Below are 20,225 nucleotides of genomic sequence, written 5' to 3'. Positions count from 1 at the left end.
GGGGCGAGCGTAAGATCAATCCTTATTTGTGTTGCTTTGGTCCTCAGATAATTTGCAGTTTCTTCTGGCCGGTTTGTACCTTTAGCAGCATTTTCAAATCTTATTTGCTGACTTTTAAAGGCATCAGTAGTTAAATACATCTAGAAATCCAGGGACCAGATCATTTTGGCTGTCAATGATAAAAAAGATGACCCAGATAAAACCATTACCTTTAAGTTTTGTATTGTGTTATGAATCAAGCACACTGCTGCTTCTCCTTAAAAATCCAAAATCTCTCACAGTTTAGTTCAGCTCAAACTAAGATGACGGAGGGAGAGCCCTCGGTCAACGGGAAGTAGAAGATATAAAAGGATTCAGCATCAGGGCCCATGGAAGGAAGTTGGCTTGTTTTCAGTCCATGCAGCACGTGACAGATTCAATTCAACTTTATTTATACAGTGCCAAACACAGCAACAGTCGCCTCAAGGTGCTTTATATTGTAAGGTAGACGCTACAATAATACAACAGAGAAAGCCCAACAATCATATGACCCCCTATGAGCAGCACTTTGGCGACAGTGGGAAGGAAAAACTCCCTTTTAACAGGAAGAAACCTCCGGCAGAACCAGGCTCAGGGAGGGGCGGGGCCATCTGCTGTGATTGGTTGGGGTGAGAGAAGGAAGACAGGATAAAGACATGCTGTGGAAGAGAGACAGAGAGTCGGATGTGTTGGTTTACACCATAACTCTCCCCACAGCTACTGTGCAGCTCTGCTAAGGTTGGCCAGGCCACGCCTCCTGGACTCCTGTTGCTCTTCCTTACTAACTGACACTCCCTGTTATGGTCCAACAGAAGCTTCAAATGCTTTAACTATTCATACTTCTACTGATATTAAAAGTCACCAGTTCAACTGCTTTTATTGACTAGCCATCAAACCATATAGCTTCTTCTTACCAATAACCAGCAAACAGTTGAGCTGCTGCTGACAGAAATTCATTCACAGAGCAAAAAGGTTTTTTCCCCACATAGATAAACGGTGAGGGCAACCTGCCTAAAAGAGCGTCAGTCTAGCATCCACTCAGAGTGGAGGGGAAGCATCACAGATCAACAGGTCTGCCTGCATTGTCCAGAAATGCTTCCACTGGTCCCTCAACCCCACAGGACTCCAGTTGTTTCTGATTCTAACTTACAGCAAAAATCTAAGCGTGCTGAAGCATTTGGAACAGATAAGGAGTACATAATGACTCATTCCATCATGACTGCTGGCAGTAGCATAGTACAAGGGCTGCAAAGGAAAGGATACTTCTGCACCAAAGCTATAATTCAGCTTTTACCAATCACCGTGAAATGTAGTTAAGGGAGGATATTGATTACATATTTTGGCACACGGCAGGTATAATTCTCTTTGGAGAAGGCAAACATTAGTGCTCTGTTTATTCTATAATATAAATCAGTCCAACAGAGCTTGAAACCAGGTTTCACTGCAGCGTTGCATGTTGAGCTTTATAAAAAAGAACTAAAGGAGCACTGCCTAAATCACTGTTAATGACACCTGCAGCCCTGTAATGATCTGCAGTCAGCATCCTGTTACTCACTCTTTCATGCAGCTCTTGGTTAGTGACTGATTTATACCACAATCCTGATGATGGTAATGACAACAAAGCTGACTCGCACATAACTAAGCAACCAATGTCAGATGTGTCTGTGTAGATTCTCAGTCATCCAGGTCATGGTAGTCTAAGGAAACTGGAAATATAACAGCGGGACTGTTTAAAGTTTCGTCAAGATCCTTCACCTCTCGTCCAACGTCAGTTCTAAAAGCAAACAGTGAAGATCCCAGATACATGTGGAAGAAGCTGGCTGCTATTAGTATGGAAAGAAAGTCTTAGTTATGCACATTAGCTTAATGCCAATACAACATTTATGATGACTATTTATGATGACTACGATTCTATAGGTTCAACAGAGTCATAAATCTCTTTAGCTGGGGAATTAATTTGGTAAGCTAGCCATTCAGCATTTCCACTAAAAGGGCATCTGTGCAGGAAGTGATTCACAGGTACACATACCAAAGAAAGGTAATCAGATTCAGCACCTTCGAGTTTACCACCCTCCATATGGCAGGGTGATAAACGCATTAGGTCAGACGTCCACCACCCCTAAACATCAACATCCTCTCCTACCAAAGGATGGGAGAAACCCAGCTGTAGACGTTGCGTGGGGGTGCAGATGTAATCTTTATTTTGTTTAACAAACAAAACAAACCCACAGCAACACACAATTTTGCTAGTAACAACATTAGCAACTAAGCTATATTAGCGGAGGAAATCATTTGAAAACAGTCAGCTAAGCTACCAGATAAGCATCAGGAGTCAGATGAATTTGCCAACTGTGGATTTTGCTCCATTAGATGGCTTGCATTCTTATGTATTAGCAGACATGCTAGCATTAGCTAACAGTAGCCAGAAAAACAACAACAAACAAACATCGAAAGGTTAAAACTTTTAAACAACATTATTTACTTGATACCCAAGTTAACAGCTGGCAGGCTAACACTAGCTTGGTTAAAGTTAATGTGAGAGATGGCGAGCAAAATGCTACCTGAAGCCATGTTTTAGTTTGAGTTGGTCATTTGTTGACTTTAGCGATCAGTGAACTCTGCCTTTCTTTCATGGCTGCTGTTGCTCACTGATGATGCTGGGCGCAGAAGCACTGAGTATTTTACCAGGAACTATTTTACCTTTCAAACCTTCCATGTTTACACTAAAATAATGAAAGCACTAAATACTGTATCAAGTTTCCATAAGTAGCAGTTATCCTGGCAAACCTGATGTAATCCAGGTAGAGTCCATTCAGCGTCCATCCTGTCACTCGGTTTTCTGCCTTGGTGACAACATGTTACTCTGCTCAATAAACATCTAAAGGCTCCTGGCTGCAGAGAACCTGCACCAACATAGCCAGAGTAAAGTGTTGTCTCATGTTGTTTCACAGCCTCGATTAAAATACTACAAACACAACAGGGGAGGCTGCCGTCTCTCAGCCACTTACATGACACTGTGAAATTATCCCAACCGAAGCTCACAGTACAAGCCAAAAGTGTTGAGTCATGCACTTAATAACAGGACAGCAATGACTACACATTTTTCCAAGGTGCACTAATGTTCAGGTTTGACAACTATCAACAGCTACACAAACACAAGCTTGAAAACGTGCAACAACTGCTTACCAGAAAAATGTGCATTCTTGCAATCAAAATGTATAATTCCAGCATGATAAGAGTCCATCCTGAACCCAGAAAACCTCACAGTCATGTCGGGAAACAGTTAAATGAGAATCATTCATTGAGTTCTAGTCATCTTCATGTGGAAGAAAGTGAGGATGCCTGGTGTGGGGACAAGGGGCTGTGACAAAGGTCTGCTTTACACAGTGGTGTTAGTGAGGCTTCCTTTATTGGTCAAGACAAGTTTACACAGCACTCACAGCTGAATGGAGACACCATAAGCCCAGATGTTCCAGACTGGGCCTCACTATGCTCACTGGATTCATGATCAGCCTTACACATCTGAATGACTTTATGCAGAACAGCTTAAACTGTTACTTCTTCTTTGCATTATTGATCTTTTATCAAATCCAGCCAGTAGCCAACAAATGTTAGAGTTGAGATAAGCTGTATTGTATAAAATCACAGGAAACACTGTGCAGACAATCATTAAACTGCCTACAATTTGTTGGTTGTATTTTCATATTAATCAAATAAGACTGGGTTTCCATGACGATCCAAGATAATCTGGGTCAGGTTCCATCTCATCCAAAGCTCAACACATCTAATTAACAGTCTTAACTTTATCTTAACTTTAACTTTTACAGCAGGCTGTTCACTGTTGAAGCCTGCAGTCATGCTATTTATATTTAATTACTTTAGATTTTGTCAAACCAATCACTGAATAACCACAGACCTGTGATCATAAATGCAGCCACAACTCTGAGTTGTATCATTCCTAATACAGCTCGACTCTTCTTTCAGCATTTAACGGCGTCAGCTGTGAGTGTGGGCTCTGACCTCTTATGTATAGAAACACCAAACACCGTTGGATTATTCTTTTGGATAATCCAACAACAGAAATGACAAAATTAAGCAATTTATTTTTTAATGAAGGTGTCTACTTTCATTAAACGGACTAAATGTTAACTGACTGTCCTGACACTGGATTAAAGCAGAGCTACTTTGTGTCAGATAAAGAAGAAAAACACATTTTCATTAATTCTCTGTGTTATTGTGGTAATGTCGACGTGCTATCGAGTAAGGATGAACTCATCTGTGTATCAGAGTTGTTGACTAGAAATATCAGACAGCGCAGCAATAACTTGTAGAATAATTTATCTATTTATGTGCTTGTAGCTAACGCCTGAAGGCCGAGGACATGCAGATTTAATAGGAGTTTTCTGGAAGGTTATATTTCCTCAGCATTGTGTTGGTGACAGGATAGATACACCCTCTGATGCCTGTTGTACTGCTTCAGCCTCCTTACCAAAAGTAGGTCTTCACGTGCTCTTGGATCAACACCCACGTCTCCCCAAAGTCGTCCGATTTCCACAGCTAGAAAGGCAGGAGAGGAGAGAGGGTGTAAGGAGAGAGCAGGAGGAGGAAGGGGGAGGAGGAGGAGGAGAAGAGGGGGGTGGTGCACTGTAAAAATGTAGGTCAAGCTCATTCCTTCGTTTTGGCTCCAGCACACATGTAAAGGAGAACACCGGAGAGACGTTTGCCACTGTTATGTTTGAACTCAGGAGAGCTATGATGCAAGGACATCACTTCCTGTCCCGGTTAGAATATCCTGCATGTGAATTTCTGAATCGAACAAGCGACGAGTACTTCATATCAAGCACACGTGCAAGAAACAGTCACGATTTCAGCCTTCGTTTTAGGATTTTAAAAATTCAGAGGAACAGTCGGTGAATGCTTTGGAAACACCAAAGCATTCACCGACTGTTCTCATAAAATACTCATAAACTGTGGTTACTCTGGCAGCAGCAGCCTAACTGAGTGTCCAAATACGTCCCAGCTTATTTACCTGGCACACACTTTTTTTACACGTTTCCACAGAGCTGTTAGACATTTGTAAGGAAGACATCGTCCTTCTGTTTGTATCAAAATATGTAGAATACTATCAATAACTGCAAGTATTCACATAAGGAATAATAAAATCCATCAAGTCCACATTGTGTGAATATTCAGTGCAGAAAGGCTTCATGAAATGTTTTCCTACACATGCACATGACTGGATCAAGATGAAGCTGAAGTCATTTGAATGCAAAGCTACAGTCATTTTATCAGGTCAAATTTCGGCTGTAACAGGGAGTCAAACTCACACTACAAATGCTTCATCATATCTACAAGCACCACTCAGTAAAAGGTGTCGCTGAGGCTTCATACTAAACAAAGTGCGTCATTCTTTTAAACACACAGCACTGTAAAGTCAGAGCATCGCTTTACCTGTTTGTTGGGATGGGAGCCGTCGTAGCCGAGCACCAGGTTGGCTCGTCTGCTGTGGAGCAGCAGGTCGGTGGGTTTGAAGGGGAGGGAGAAGCCCTGGACGTTCCTACAGAAGTCAAAGGCGTTCCAAAGGTAGTTGTTGGTAGAGTCCACAAACAGGTACTGAGGAGGCAGACAACAAACAGAAGCATTAAATAATAAATCTGACAAATCCTAGAAAAGTTTTCTTTGAGGGGAAACAAAGTTTAAGGTCTATCAGGCTGACTTTGCACAAACTCAGCTCCGCAGAAACGTTGGGAAACAAAATGCAATGACTGACAAGCTTAAGCCCGTGTTTACTTCACCATCGGGCGCCAAGGTTTAATCCTTAAAAAAGTAACAGTGAAGAAAACGAGTTTGCAACATAAAATCATGAAGAGCAGAGGACTCAAATGAATCAGCTGATGGAGCCTTTCCAGATGTGGAAGCTACCAGTTCCACAGCCACTGATTTTAAACTGAACACTGATAACACTCCTGATGGTCCCACCACGTTCACACAAGGATTCGTCGTTGCATGATGCAGGATGTGTCCCAGTTACTTCCTGACAGTTAATGCAGTGCTGCCTGAAGTCTGCCTCTTTGATACGCTCTTTTTAGACCTGATGTTACCGATCTGCTGACAGTTAACTTAATTAGTTTCACCATGTTACTGCAGCTGTTTCCTTTTAGTAACAGTTACTTTTCCAGCTTTTTGTTGCCTCTTTCCCAACTTCTTTTGGGAATGTGTTGCTGTATGAGCTCACATTTTTCTTAAAATTGTACTTTTTCTGTTCCGATATTTGGATATTTGCTGAGTTTTTCAGCTCTACTTGACAGAACAGTTCAGCTCCACCAAAAGACGACCAGTGACAAATCCACAGACACTGAGATATGTGCAGGAGGAGAAGCTGGATTAGTTTCCACAATTCCACCATTGGATCTTAAATTTCCCATAATGCAACCAAAAGCTTTATTTCATACCTGACAGTATACAGCTGACATCACAATGTGTGCTGTGTAGAATACATACAGGAAACTTTCCACTTGTCTCTCGTGTAAATACGGGTCAGTGGGACCAGACTCACCCTCCTGTTGTCTGCAGGGCTGTGGTAGAACTGCGAGATGACCTGCTTGCTGCCGTCCTTCATCTTAGCCCCCGAAAACTTGAACTTGTGTGAGACGGGTATGAAAGTGGTGCCGTGGTCATAGGACACGTAGACCTGAAGACAACAAGGGAGGTATGAATGCCTGCACCCGGCGGTCCCTGAGAAAAGGCCTGGATTATATTTTTTTTATCAAAAAATTCACTCGGCAAACTGCAAATTCTGCCATTTTAAAAACACTAATAATAATAATAATAATAATGATGATGGATTGCATTTATATAGCGCTTTTCAAGGAACCCAAAGCACTTTTTACAATTCCACTATTCATTCACTCTCACATTCATACACTGGTGGAGTCAAGCTAATCTGAAAGGTCTGCAGGTCTTAATGCTCAATTCTGATTTTTTGATCAAATCCGATTTTTTTGTCTGCTTCTTCACACTACAAATAAAATGTGACGCGCTCTAGTGTGAACCCTCAAAGCGGCCCACATGCACAAAAGCAGACGTCACACACAGCGCGCTCTGTTTAGACTATGGCTGGGTGATATGGCCTAAAATTCATATCACGGTATAATTTGAAGCATATGCAGTAACGATATATATCGCGATATTTTCTTTTCTTCTGTATAACGTATTTTACACACTATAACGCGCACTTAAAATCCTTTAATTTTCTCAAAAAATGACAACGTGCCTTATGTATGAATTCTGGTTGTGCTTACTGACCTCAAACAGATTTTATGTGCTACACGCCGCTCAAAAATCTGTCAAAAATGTTTTAGTACGACTTTGCTAAGCTACGAAGCCGCACCGCTTGATAGATTGTCGGAGCATTATGGCTGCCGTAGTCAGGAGCCTCGTGGAGTAATCTGGGTCCAAAACTCCGTCATCTTCAGGTCCCAAAGTAACAAACGAACACTGCAGCATCACTGAGAGTTAAAATCTGTCTAAATTCTTTAATATTTAATAAAACGATCAGCATTGCTGCTTTACCAGGTGTAACAATTAAGTTTAGCATCCAGGCATCCATGAAAACAGAATTTATTAAATTTAACACAGTTAGAGGAAGTTAGCGGTTAGCAGGAAGTTAGCTCACTAGTTTCCACCTAAGCATAATATAGCATGTTCTGACTGAGAGATTTCTGAAAAATTCAAACGTACAGCTCTGCTATCACTTCCAACATAGATGAAGACAGAAGCTAAACAGCAGTGATGTTTGTAGGGTTACTGAAGTTGGACTAGCTGGTAAACAATGATGTGCTACATGATTGCTAGCAAAACAGCTACGTTAGCATAACATTAGCATAGTGAAGTTGAAGGATGAACGCTAACTTTTTTCCACTCGATAAAAGTTAACGTGAAGGTTCCTGATGGTTAGGGACAAATGCAATCGCATAGCAGGATGCTGTAAACGGACCAAACTTCAGTCAGGAGAACAACTGAGATAATCCATCCACAATACGAGGTTAGTCATTAATATACTGCAACAACATGGGAATAGAGCAGCTGTGATAGAATTCAGCATTAAAGAATCAATGGTACAGAAGTGGAGGAAGCGCAGTTTTTGGTTTCCTCATCTTCCAAAAGTGCTTCGTCTCTTCGCTGTCGCCGGCCATAATTTGCAGATGTTGTTGTTTGCAGCCGCTGCGAGGCTTTCGACCAAAACAGGAGCAGCTTGATGACACCATCAACATGCGCTATCGTGGTAGAGCGGTATAGTAAAGATCTCTACCGTTGGCCAAATTTATATCGTTTCTACCGTAAACCGTTTATACCGCCCACCCCTAGTTTAGACCCAGACCAAACAGTATTGTTTGACTGATGGCCTTAATATAAAGACTTGTTTACGTTTCCCAATTTTGCTTTAAGTTATAAAGTTATTTTGTTATTTACATTTGGCCTAATAAGGATCCTTATTGCTGTTTTAGAGGAGCGCTGCTTCAGAGGATAGCTGCAGATTTCTGTCAGAATCTGCAGATTATACATTTACAAATAAAATGTTCACGTTTCTCCAACGTTGTCTTCCCAACAGTTTCACTGGATGGCCAGGAAGCATTCGCGATGTCTTCTCCGGCGCTGATAATTGGCGTCTGTCTTGTGTCAGTGACGTAAAAGACGGATTTAATGCGACATGACCATTAAACAGCAGTCGCTTTCTAAAACATCAGATATGTATCGGATTCAGCACCACATACGAAAGTGACCCAGATCGGATTTGTGCCATTCACACTGTCATACCATGATCGGATATGAGTCGCACAGGGTCAAAAAAGTCGGATTTGATGCGCTTTCGCCTGCAGTGTGAACGTAACCTTGGTGATCCACAGTTTCAAGGAAGACAAATTTCTGCGCCTGCTGTGTGTTCGAGAGGATGAAGGGGTTGATTAATGACTGAATACTAGGGGTGCAACGATATTCGTATCGATATTGAACCGTTCGATACAGTGCTTTCGGTTCGGTACGCATATGTATCGAACAATACAAAATTTTTGATTTATTTTATCAACTTTTCTTCTGACGATGCTGTCTGTGTGGAGCGCTCAGTGAATCTGCGTTCGACTACTCCGCCTAGGCTGCACTGTCGAGCGCAGATCCACTGAGCACTCAACACAGACAGCATAGTCAGAAGGAAGAGCGCAGGGCAAGTTAAGCTCTCCTTGCAACATGGCAAATTGAACCTCCCCCACCCTCATTCAGATCTGGCGTTTGGAACTATTTTGGTTTTCATGTGACGTATGACCCTGAAGGTAAGCGAGTCATGGACTAAAGTAAAACAGTATGTTGGATGTGCCACGCAATGCTCAATTACATGGGTGGGAACTAGCGTGTTAGCGCAGTTAGCTCGTTAACGTGTTGGCCGTCTAGCCCCACGCACGGGGCTATCAGGGGTAGCTCGTGCCGTGTTGTGGCGTTAAGGTCATTTTAACGAGGTTAACCTGAAAGCACTAGTGGGAACACAATGAATATGACTGCACATTTACGCCGACATCATCCTAGTGCAAAGACAAAAACAACAAGCATGCTACTAACTTTAGCCGAGTCATTTAGACAGCCGTTAGCACAGGATTCTCCTTATGGGAACCTGATATGTTTAATATGCTGCTGAGAATATAGCCCAGAAGAAGCGGATAGTATAGCTTTTATTTTGGAAAGAGACATTTCTCTGTAATAAACTCTCTTTTCCAAAGATGAGTGATTCCTCAATCAGATACAGGGCTTGCAATATCGCTAGCCCGACGTCCTGGAGCTAGCGATTTTTTTCAGTCGGGCTACCAAAATCTATCTCTTCCCTGCCTGTCGGGCTATTGTAGGAAGGAAAAATATATGTCAATGCTTTTGCATTCTTTCGGAAATGTAGCTGGGTAATTATGTCATTGGCATCGGTGAGCCACTGTCAATATGTGACATATTGAAATCGCGTTTGAATTTGCGCTTGTTTTTTGCTTTCACTTTGCAATCGTGCGAACTGTGTATAGAGAGCGACAGCACTGATCTGTGAGTGATGATAATTTGTGCACCAATTCCTCTGACGTCTTATCAATCGTTAGCTTACTATGCAAACATGACAAGTGAAATCTCCCGCAGCTTAAACATGTGAGAGGCTGATCGCGCAGAGAATCGCTGAGCGTTATGTGAGTGCGTGTGTAAAAGCAGCAGGATATATATTTTAGTTCTGCTGAGCCAAATAAGACAGGTCAGGGTGAAGAAGTGACAGCCAAAGAAAAGCTTACCACGAAACGGAGAAGTTATGACAAATCAGACTATAAGGCAAAAAGAAAGTGCAGCTTTATGGTTTCATGGACAAAAGAATTTCTGTGGCTGCAATATGACGAGCTAAATAACCAGGGCTGCACATAAGTGGTCCGCAGGTGCGCATTCGCTGTCAAAATAAAAAACACGCACAAGGGTTAGGGTTAAATTTAAAAACTGTACTTTTGAGTTAAAATATATATTTATAATTTTAATAAATGACAAATTAAAAAGGCATGAACATTTTTTTTGTATCGAAAAAATATCGAACCGTGACACCAAAGTATCGAACCGAACCGTGAATTTTGTGTATCGTTGCACCCCTACTGAATACCTACAAAAAGATGTTACTTTATAGACACTTCGATGGTGAAAGATGGTAAAAGCAAACTAACTGTGGCATGGATGTCAGCCTTTTTCAGAGAAACAAGAAAACCAAAAATAAGAAAATATCTACCACATGTCCTTAAACACAACACCCTGTGCTTGTCGGTGTGTGAGATAGGCCATAATTAAAAAAATGTTCATTTTCATTTAAGGCTTTATGCCCCAAATAAAAACTCTGTGGCATCTATAAAGGACAAGTGTGACTGGTTGGCTGCAGAGCCTTTCAGTGTTTGTAAATGGTGACGTGTGACGAAGACGAACTGAATGCAGACTCGTAGCATCTCCTTGTAGAAAACTCAGCATACATGTGAAAGGAAGTCTAAAGGTGCGAAACTCTGTCTGCACTTTGCACACATGCCCCAGACACTTCAAAGCAAACGTGTTAAACTGATGTACGACCTTCAGTCACACGCAACTAAACTTGAATTCATGAAAGATGAGGGGACCAACGCCTCCGCTGTAACCACAACGTGAGCTTGTGTTTGGCCACAGCAAGAGGTCAAAGGTCCCATGTCCCATATGTAACACTACCATATTAAATCCCTGAGTTGATGGAGAGATGACAGAATCTGTCTTTTAACAGTCTGGTTGCCTCCATGCTGCCTGTGCACACACGCTAACGCTCCTAACATAATATCTACTGAAATAAGAGAGCTTTGCAGTTCATCGGTTTATCTTTATTAACTCTGACAGTGACTTTGAAGCCTGAATCATTTCAGCGTCTTCAGAAACCAGACTGTGTATTTGTGAGAGTCAGCTTTTCTGGATTTCAACAAAAAGACGTTTATTTGGATTGTGTGTGTTTCCTTTCACTTTCACCAGAACACAAGTGGAACTGCAGTGACATAAAAACAAGCTGAATTCAAAACACGACCTCACGTATGCATTTCGAGCAATTTCAGAGAATAATGGAAATTACAGTTTTTTACAGACACTAGGACACATGTCTCAATACTTAGGTCACGTTTGCAAAACTCCTCACACAGTGAGCACAACAGAAGTCTATGTGGGCTAAACTGAGGACCAGTTATCATTGTTTTGGCACAAAATGCATCCAATGACTACATCTCTCAAATTTCATGAATCATCTTCTCACTCAGACACAACAACTGCCAAAAAGCTTTGTACGTACAGGACATTTTGCATGTGCTTACATACTGTTTTCAAAACTGTTAAACTTATGGCCAAAACAATAACACAATGCAAAACTTGAAAAGACAGCAAAATGCAACAGCAATATTTTATTGAAACATATTTTAAATCTAAAAATGCAGTTTAACCAGCCACAGCTGATTCTCATTGTAGATGAACATCTACACAGGTGTTACTGCTTCAATTGTTCAACTCCTTCAATTCTGGCAGCCAGAAGATTCTTTCCTAGGTGTGTTGCCCTAGATGACATAAGATGTGATGTGGATGAGAACCTGTGGCCAAATGGAGAAGACCGAGTAGAATAGCATTACTACTGTATGTGTATCAGTGGATGGTGTGTATACAAATTCTTGTATTTTGGGATTACTTAGTGCAAAAACATAAAAATACAGAAACAAATATTAACGAATTCTGCATGATGTCTGATTCATTCCAGTAACATATATTGAAATTATAAACAGAGATGTGTCCTTGTTTTACACAAGAAAACACTGTGTAACATGTTGTTAGTGTTTTTTAGGTCATTGTTTTGTGGGTGACAAAGTGTGTTTGTCGGCTGTCAACCTTTGCTAGTGTTCTGGAAGAATGAGTTTATTTGAGACCTGAATGAAGTGTTTTGGTAGTTGTAGTGCATTTTGAATGTGAAATGAACTGCTTTGCCAAGCTGACGGTCAGTTAGGAGGATTGTGTGAAGTGTTTTGCAAAAGTGACCTAAGTATTGAGACATGTGTCCTAGTGGCTGTAAAAAACTGTAAACACATTTTTAATAAATAACAGCCAATAATCTATAAAGCTGTGCTACCAGTATTTACAATTTTGGCTTTAGACACTTTGCAATCACTGGGGAAAAAATCCTTTTGAGACTATTTTTTAAAACTATTATTTATATTTCGCTCTGGCTCTGACAGCACACGGACACAAATACTCGTAACCACAGTAATGTCTGGTCAGTGGCCATTACCCTCACACAGCTGTGCTTGGTAAGTAGTGAGCGTGGAGGAAATATTCAATGCTGAGGTCCTAACTGTCTATCAGCAGTTTAGCTAGCTTAGACTGCAGGTCAGCATGAAGGTGTTTGAGTAATAACTGCATCGGTCATTATTCCAACCAGCTATTTAAGGTTGATGGTTCTGCCCAACATGGTCACTGTTAAGGACTGGCATGATGAGATAAATCTTTCTGAGGAATACAGAACAACATCCATCCCATAATGAGACAAAACAAACTTCCCAATCGAAGGAAAAGCAGTATTCCCCTCAGCTCTCCGTCTGAAAGTGCTCAGTCATCCCAGGAAGTGGAAACAGAAGCGGCGTGCTGTTTAATGGCTGTGTTTGAGGCTTTCAGTTTCTTTTCTCTCTGTGTGTGTGTGTGTGTGTGTGTGTGTGTGTGTGTGTGTGTGTGTGTGTGTGTGTGTTGAGGTAGCAGATGGGACCGATTAATGTGTAGCTCAACACTTGTACCATCATGAGAAACATGTTAAACAAGTGTGAACACAAACCTTCTGCTACGCTGCTAATTTACACAGACAGTTTACAGACTGGGATTTAACTGGAAAACCAGGCCTGAGACTAACCTGAACACTGTATGAGCCTACTGGAAATAATCCTGGGCCTTCTGGTTTTAGTATTCCCAGGTTTCCTACCCTACATGTTACATGCATGGATGTTTTCAGGCGTACTCACCGAGCTGGTTTTGGACCCAGTGGTTCCTGCACTGTCTCGAGCCAAGGCTACAATGACATTACTCTTCTCTCCTGCCCAGTGGACGACCATCTGGTTGTGAGAGTCATTCAGGTTGGCCTGCAGAAAAAAAAGTGAACATAAGGTGCAAGGAAACCTTTCCAATCTGAAATTTAAATGGGCTGAAATATCCAGCGATGACACGGACACAGAGCTGTGACGGTACTGAAGGTCGGTTTGGAGGCTTTTTCTCTTTAATAAGTAAAATAATCATTTAAAAATTTACTGAAGTTCTCTTTGTCTGATATTAAAATTTCTTTGAATATTAGAAACAAAAAAAATGCTTAAGGCCCCATAAAGGCTCGGGAAAGCTGTAGTCTTACTTTAGGGTACCCATTTGCACAGGCTGATGAGAACACCATTGTTTTTATCCCTGTGGACACGTGACACTCGAGGAGACGGATGAGTTTAACACAGTATCCTGATCTGCTGACAGTCACAAAGATGGATGCAGACATTTCTTCAGGCCAGCATATGGTTTGAATCTGAGGCGCTGAATCAAAGCCAGGCACAAACTCACGTCTCTGACTCCTCACACCGACTTTCTGTCTTCGGCGGCCGGACTGTCAAACGATGCAAAAAGATAAGGATCAACGGAGCTCACAGATCTGAAGCCGCTTCCCAGTTTTATGACAACTCGGTAAGGAATTCAAACAAACCAGGCCGTGACCTGAGATAACCCCAGGCTGTTGAGCCCGCGTCTGTCAAAACATTTCCAAAAATGAGACAAATCACATTTAATCTGTGAATCCAGATACGCTGTGCACAATCTGAATGATTTATTTAGCAACAACATCAAAGTAGCACAAGTCAATATTTCATGGGAAAAACTGGCCCATGTGTCATTTAACGGGAGTCACCGGGCTGATAGTCTCCGTTTGTTTATATGTATTTATTTGTATTTAACAAAGAGTCAGTTTCCAAAAATGTATTTTGGCCACTCCTGACATTGATCTGCATCTCTAGCAGTCATCATCAGCACACCAGCTGTTCTGCTGTTCAACTGACAGCAGAGCAAACTGCAGCTGCAGATGAAAAGGACACAAGAGAAGCAACAGGGGGGAAGCCCCGCCCCGGAGCAACACGCAACCACAAAGCAGATTCAGATTCCACCAGTTTAACCAGTCTAGCTTCCACTGGGTGTTTTGGGAGGTTTTTGCAATTGTTTCTTTTAATAACCTCGTAGCAGGACGACGGTCTGTCGTCGTGTCTGCTGCCACCGTGTTTGAAGAAGGGACAAAGTTTTTGTCTGTGGTCACACAGGTGCAGGACCACCGTCCTAAGGACAGTCAGTCCAGAGGTGCACGTCACAACCTTCAGGACACGCCTGAAGTTCTGCTCTGCGAGTCAGTGTCAGGACAGTGAAGCTACTCGTGATTTTTCATCCTCTCTGTCCGTGGATCTCAAAGTAAGGCGCTTTGGGCTTGAGCACAACCATCCATCACAATCTGTGGACAGCAGGACGGTGTATGTGGAAGCACGTTTAAAATCAAGTGCAGAGGGCCTGTTCGTGGTGCTGAAAGGACACCCAGCGAGACGGCGTGTCTGAACGGTTTCTTGGAAGACGTTGCGGCAGCGTGGCACAGAGGACGGAGCTGCAGCACAGAGCAAAGCACGCTTTTCTTTTACTCCGTAAACATCTGGCTGATCGTGCTCCAGCAGTGCGTCTGCACAGGACCGACCAATAACTTGCTTTAACACAAACTCCATCTCCTTCGGTGCACCTCACGTGGCGCCTGGATCAATGATAAAAAAACCAGGCGATTTCATCTCTTTCTTTGTCGCTGGCTCTCTCTGCTTTCCTCTTCTCATCTTTTATTGATGATGTTAAGAAGGGCCCGGCTGCCTGAAGGGCTCCTTTTTGCTTCAAAGGCCTTTCCCTGCATTTTTCTAGCAGTTCTCAGTGAGGAGCAAACAACAAGTATCGCTGTCAGCTGTGATCAGACACAACCCTCCACCCAGTCTGCTGCCACCGCCGTAACAACGGTGAGGACGACGATGCCAAAAAGGTAAAATTATGACTGCACAAAGGACTCGGGCCTAATGAGATATTCAGCCTGAGACTTTTCAGCAGTAAAGAGCGACTGCTGGCAGTGCGGCCCGCACTGCCACGCCTCACGTGCTGTTAATATTCGCACGTTTGTGCCAGTGTTGGACGGCATTCTGCCAAACGCAGCGATGCTAATATCTCCACCTACAGCGGTCTAAAAAATCTATAGAGTGCTGCAGCAACAAGGCTCGCTGTGCAGTTAAGGGGGCGGCCTCGAAAGGCAGGATGTACGAGGATAGATTTGTTCTTTAGCATAATTTAACCAGAAAACAGCAGAACAGATGTCCTGGAGAGCTAGACTGTCTGTCACCAGCAAGACACAAATGTAACCTTTTCCTGATGTAAGGTCCAACAAAGGGACAACTATGAGGCGCTGCGGCACAGTCAACTTCACTGAGACCCGCTTTAGTCATCTCCTCCTCCTCTCCGTCTTCTTCAGCGTGCCTCCCTCAGGTAAAAGTCTGGGCCGTGTCTGGAGCCGAGGTGTTGCAACGATAAATCTCTGTATTTTTGGCATCGCTGGTCCCTGTGAGGGGGTGAAGGGGCTCTCGGGACGGACACATGAATCCAGAGAGCAGCGATGAGTCCAGAGATAAATATTGTCTGTCAGGTTGCAGCAAATTGCAGGAAGACCTTCAGCAGTACGGGTGGTCCCGCCATGGGTGATTACTGCTGTGCAGCTCCACTGCACATGTCGCACGCACCACAACGACAACAACATGTGTACCGTATACACCACAAACGATTATTTTGTAGGGGTGCAACGATACACAAAATTCACGGTTCGGTTCGGTTCGATACTTTGGTGTCACGGTTCGATATTTTTTCGATACAAAAAAAAATGTTCATGCCTTTTTAATTTGTCATTTATTAAATTTTCACGGCACATTCCACACCACATCTCTGTGCGTTCATCATTTGTTTGAAGCCAGCTCACCTCCTGCAACTACTTTTCCGAGAATACGCGCTTCTTTTGTGGTTCGGACTCCTGAAATTTCTTTGGAGGTGGAGGAACCTCACAGTAATTGCTTAAAGGAGCTTCTTCGACATCTTTAAGAGTTCTAAACAAATGTCTGTCCTCCTCCTGAAAATCTTATGTACGCAAACACGCGTTGCAACTTCTTATCTTGTGCGCGTTTTTTATTTTGACAGCGAATGCGCACCTGCGGACCACTTATGTGCAGCCCTGGTTATATAGCTCGTCATATTGCAGCCACAGAAATTCTTTTGTCCATGAAACCATAAAGCTGCACTTTCTTTTTGCCTTATAGTCTGATTTGTCATAACTTTTCCGTTTTGTGGTAAGCTTTTCTTTGGCTGTCACTTCTTCACCCTGACCTGTCTTATTTGGCTCAGCAGAACTAAAATATATATCCTGCTGCTTTTACACACACACTCACATAAGCTCAGCGATTCTCTGCGCGATCAACCTCTCACATGTTTAAGCTGCGGGAGATTTCACTTGTCATGTTTGCATAGTAAGCTAACGATTAATAAGACAATGTCAGAGGAATTGGTGCACAAATTATCATCACTCACAGATCAGTGCTGTCGCTCTCTATACACAGTTCGCGCGATTGCAAAGTGAAAGCAAAAAACAAGCGCAAATTCAAACGCGACTTCAATATGTCACATATTGACAGTGGCTCACCGATGCCAATGACATAATTACCCAGCTACATTTCCGAAAGAATGCAAAAGCATTGACATATATTTTTCCTTCCTACAATAGCCCGACAGGCAGGGAAGAGATAGATTTTGGTAGCCCGACTGGAAAAATTTTGCGAGCCCTGTATCTGATGGAGAAATCCCTCATCTTTGGAAAAGAGAGTTTATTACAGAGAAATGTCTCTTTCAAAATAAAAGCTATACTATCCACTTCTTCTGGGCTATATTCTCAGCAGCACATTAAACATATCAGGTCCCCATAAGGAGAATCCTGTGCTAACGGCTGTCTAAATGACTCGGGTAAAGTTTGTAGCATGCATGCTTGTTGTTTTTGTCTGCTTCCACTTGTCTTTGCACGAGGATGCTGTTGGAGTAAATGTGCAGTCATATTCGTTGTGTTCCCACTAGTGCTTTCAGGTTAATCTCGTTGAAATGACGTTAACGCCACAACACGGCAAATCTCCGTTAACGAGCTACCCCTGATCGCCCCGTGCATGGGGCTAGACAGCCAACACATTAACGAGCTAACTGCGCTAACACACTAGCTCCCACCCATGTAATTGAGCATTGCGTGGCACATCCAACATACTGTTTTACTTTAGTCCATGACGCGCTTACCTTCAGGGTCATACGTCACATGAAAACCAAAATAGTTCCAAACGCCAGATCTGAATGAGGGTGGGGGAGGTTCAATTTGCCATGTTGCAACGAGCCTAAGTTCTGTCTCGCTAGCTTGCCCTGCGCTCAGTGAATCTGAGTTCGACTACTCCGCCTAGGCTGCACTGTCGAGTGCAGATCCACTGAGCGCTCAACACAGACAGCATCGTCAGAAGGAAAGTTGATCAAATAAATTTAAAATTTTGTATTGTTCGATACATATGCGCACCGAACCGAAAGCACTGTATCGAACGGTTCAATATCGATACGAGTATCGTTGCACCCCTAATATTTTGATAGTCGACTAGTCAGATCATCATCCATTGGACGTACAGCTTATTGCACCAGCAGCATCTGCTCTTATATAACTATCATTAGCTTACAGCTTGAAGTGTTTAAGGTATGTGCTAACTAAAAGTAAAGACAAGATGATAGTTTATTGAATTTTAATGAAATTTGCAGATTGTTTCAGTGAAGTTTAATAAACTCCTTGCTATCTAAAATATAACAGGACATCGGAGTAAATTCTGGAGCATCTCACACTTCTGATAATCAGCTGTCTGCTTGAGGTTTATTCAGCTGCGTAAAAACTATAACTTTAATCTCAGCCAAACCGATTTACTCAGCAACAAATAAAATACTACAAAAAGCCAAACAACAACATTTTTAAGTTATCTAAGTGACTTATGTATGTTTAACCTGAGTAGCGAAAGACGGCGGTGGGTTTGAAAACGATTTGCCGGGAGTCCGGTGTTTTCACGGCTCTAGTGAGCCTTGCCCTGAAAATATGTTAAACGAAAAAAAAGAAAAGAAAAAAAAAAAAAAGAAAATATGTTAAACGTTTATTTTGTGACCCAGAAAGAATAATAAGAGTAATATTAAAACTAACTAGCTGCCACCATTGTTGGAAACTGAACTGGGCCGCGCTATGAATTCTGGGACAGAGCTTCTTCTTCTTCTTCTTCGGGGTTTAACGGCAGCTGGCATCCTTGTACATGCAGTGCTGCCATCTTCTGTTTCAGTCCGTTATTACACTCTTAAATCCTGCTACTTATTCCTGCGTCTTTTGTGATCTTACAAAGCTTCAAACGACGCGTCGACTATTAAATCAGTCGTCGACGATTTTGATAGTCGACGTAATCGTGACGAGTCGACTAATCGTGGCAGCCCTAACTCCCAGCAACACAGCATATTTGTTCCAAGCTCCATGAAGTGGTGGTGAACCCCTGCAGAGATCAGGCTTTGTGGTTCAGGCTCAGCTGACCGTAACACGACCCGTCACGCATGCTTCCTGTTGCTGATAGATCAGGGTTTCAACAGGCATATTTGAGGGTTCCCAGAAACTCACAGTAAAATGTTTTATAGTGCTTTTTAAGACACGCCGATCCCTCCGCAGAGCCCCCCACTGCCATTTCACCGCATGTACAGCCGCATTGTTTACCTCCAGCTGAGACGGTGGATATCCCCGTTGATCTGACTCTGCGACAGGAAGTCCAACAATTTACACCAGGCTACAAAAATGTTGTGGAGCTGCCAGCCGGCTGATTACAGGTGAGCGGGCTGCAGTCTCGAGAGAACTTCATGCAAGCTTTAAAAACTCTTATGGCTTCAGTGCTGACACTTAAGCACTTTTTACACAACAAGAACATTGCTAATTGGGCAGCTCCGTTTCCCACGGTTACACAAAATAAAAGCCTGGCTTTTAATCTGACCCATGTCAGTTTTCGGGGTTAGCGGTAAGAGTCGTCATAACTGTTGCAGGTCACTCTGTAGCTCTGCTGACTGTGGGGGCGCACAGATTTACTCCCCCAGCTTTCTGCAACACTAATGAAGAGGATTTATATTCAGTACTAGAGCAGGGCAATATGGCCAAAAATATTTATCACGATATATATTTGAAAATTTGCGATAACGATATAACCGACGATATAATTGATGCGAGACAAAATACAACTCCACAACATTACTAGCGCAAAAAGACAACCTTCCATTTATTTTCACTTAAACAAGAAGCTGGTTTTTATGTACATTAAAGCTTTATAAAAATGTAACAGTGCAAATGCAAATTCCTTGCTGAAAGTTTAACCAAAAGGCATTTCCAGTAGAAATGGGCTGACATATCCTGAGCATAACCATGTATAATATCCACTGAAGTTAAAAAGAGGTGCTTTGCAACATTAAACTGCAGTGTGCAGTACGCATTTTTCGGACCATAAGGTGCACGG

At 42.5% G+C, this 20,225-nt stretch overlaps 1 protein-coding gene across 3 annotated transcripts in view; it reads right to left on the bottom strand.

The window, feature by feature from the left end:
* sorl1 (sortilin-related receptor, L(DLR class) A repeats containing) overlaps positions 1 to 20,225 on the bottom strand; it is a 91,801-nt gene that overhangs the window by 55,284 nt on the left and 16,292 nt on the right. For 2 of the 3 annotated variants that reach the window (XM_076892086.1, XM_076892085.1), the window contains exons 2-5: positions 13,569 to 13,685; positions 6,575 to 6,709; positions 5,470 to 5,631; positions 4,508 to 4,575 (exon numbers count right to left, since the gene is read on the bottom strand). In XM_076892086.1, coding sequence (XP_076748201.1) covers positions 4,508 to 4,575; positions 5,470 to 5,631; positions 6,575 to 6,709; positions 13,569 to 13,685 — 482 coding nt within the window. Of the gene's footprint in view, positions 1 to 2,805; positions 2,981 to 4,507; positions 4,576 to 5,469; positions 5,632 to 6,574; positions 6,710 to 13,568; positions 13,686 to 20,225 lie in introns of those variants that run through there. The other variant, XM_076892087.1, reaches the window with a different exon arrangement.

Source organism: Maylandia zebra, linkage group LG14 (genome assembly GCF_041146795.1).
Source record: "Maylandia zebra isolate NMK-2024a linkage group LG14, Mzebra_GT3a, whole genome shotgun sequence".
NCBI lineage: Eukaryota > Metazoa > Chordata > Actinopteri > Cichliformes > Cichlidae > Maylandia > Maylandia zebra.
This window is presented reverse-complemented; position numbering and strand designations above follow the sequence as displayed.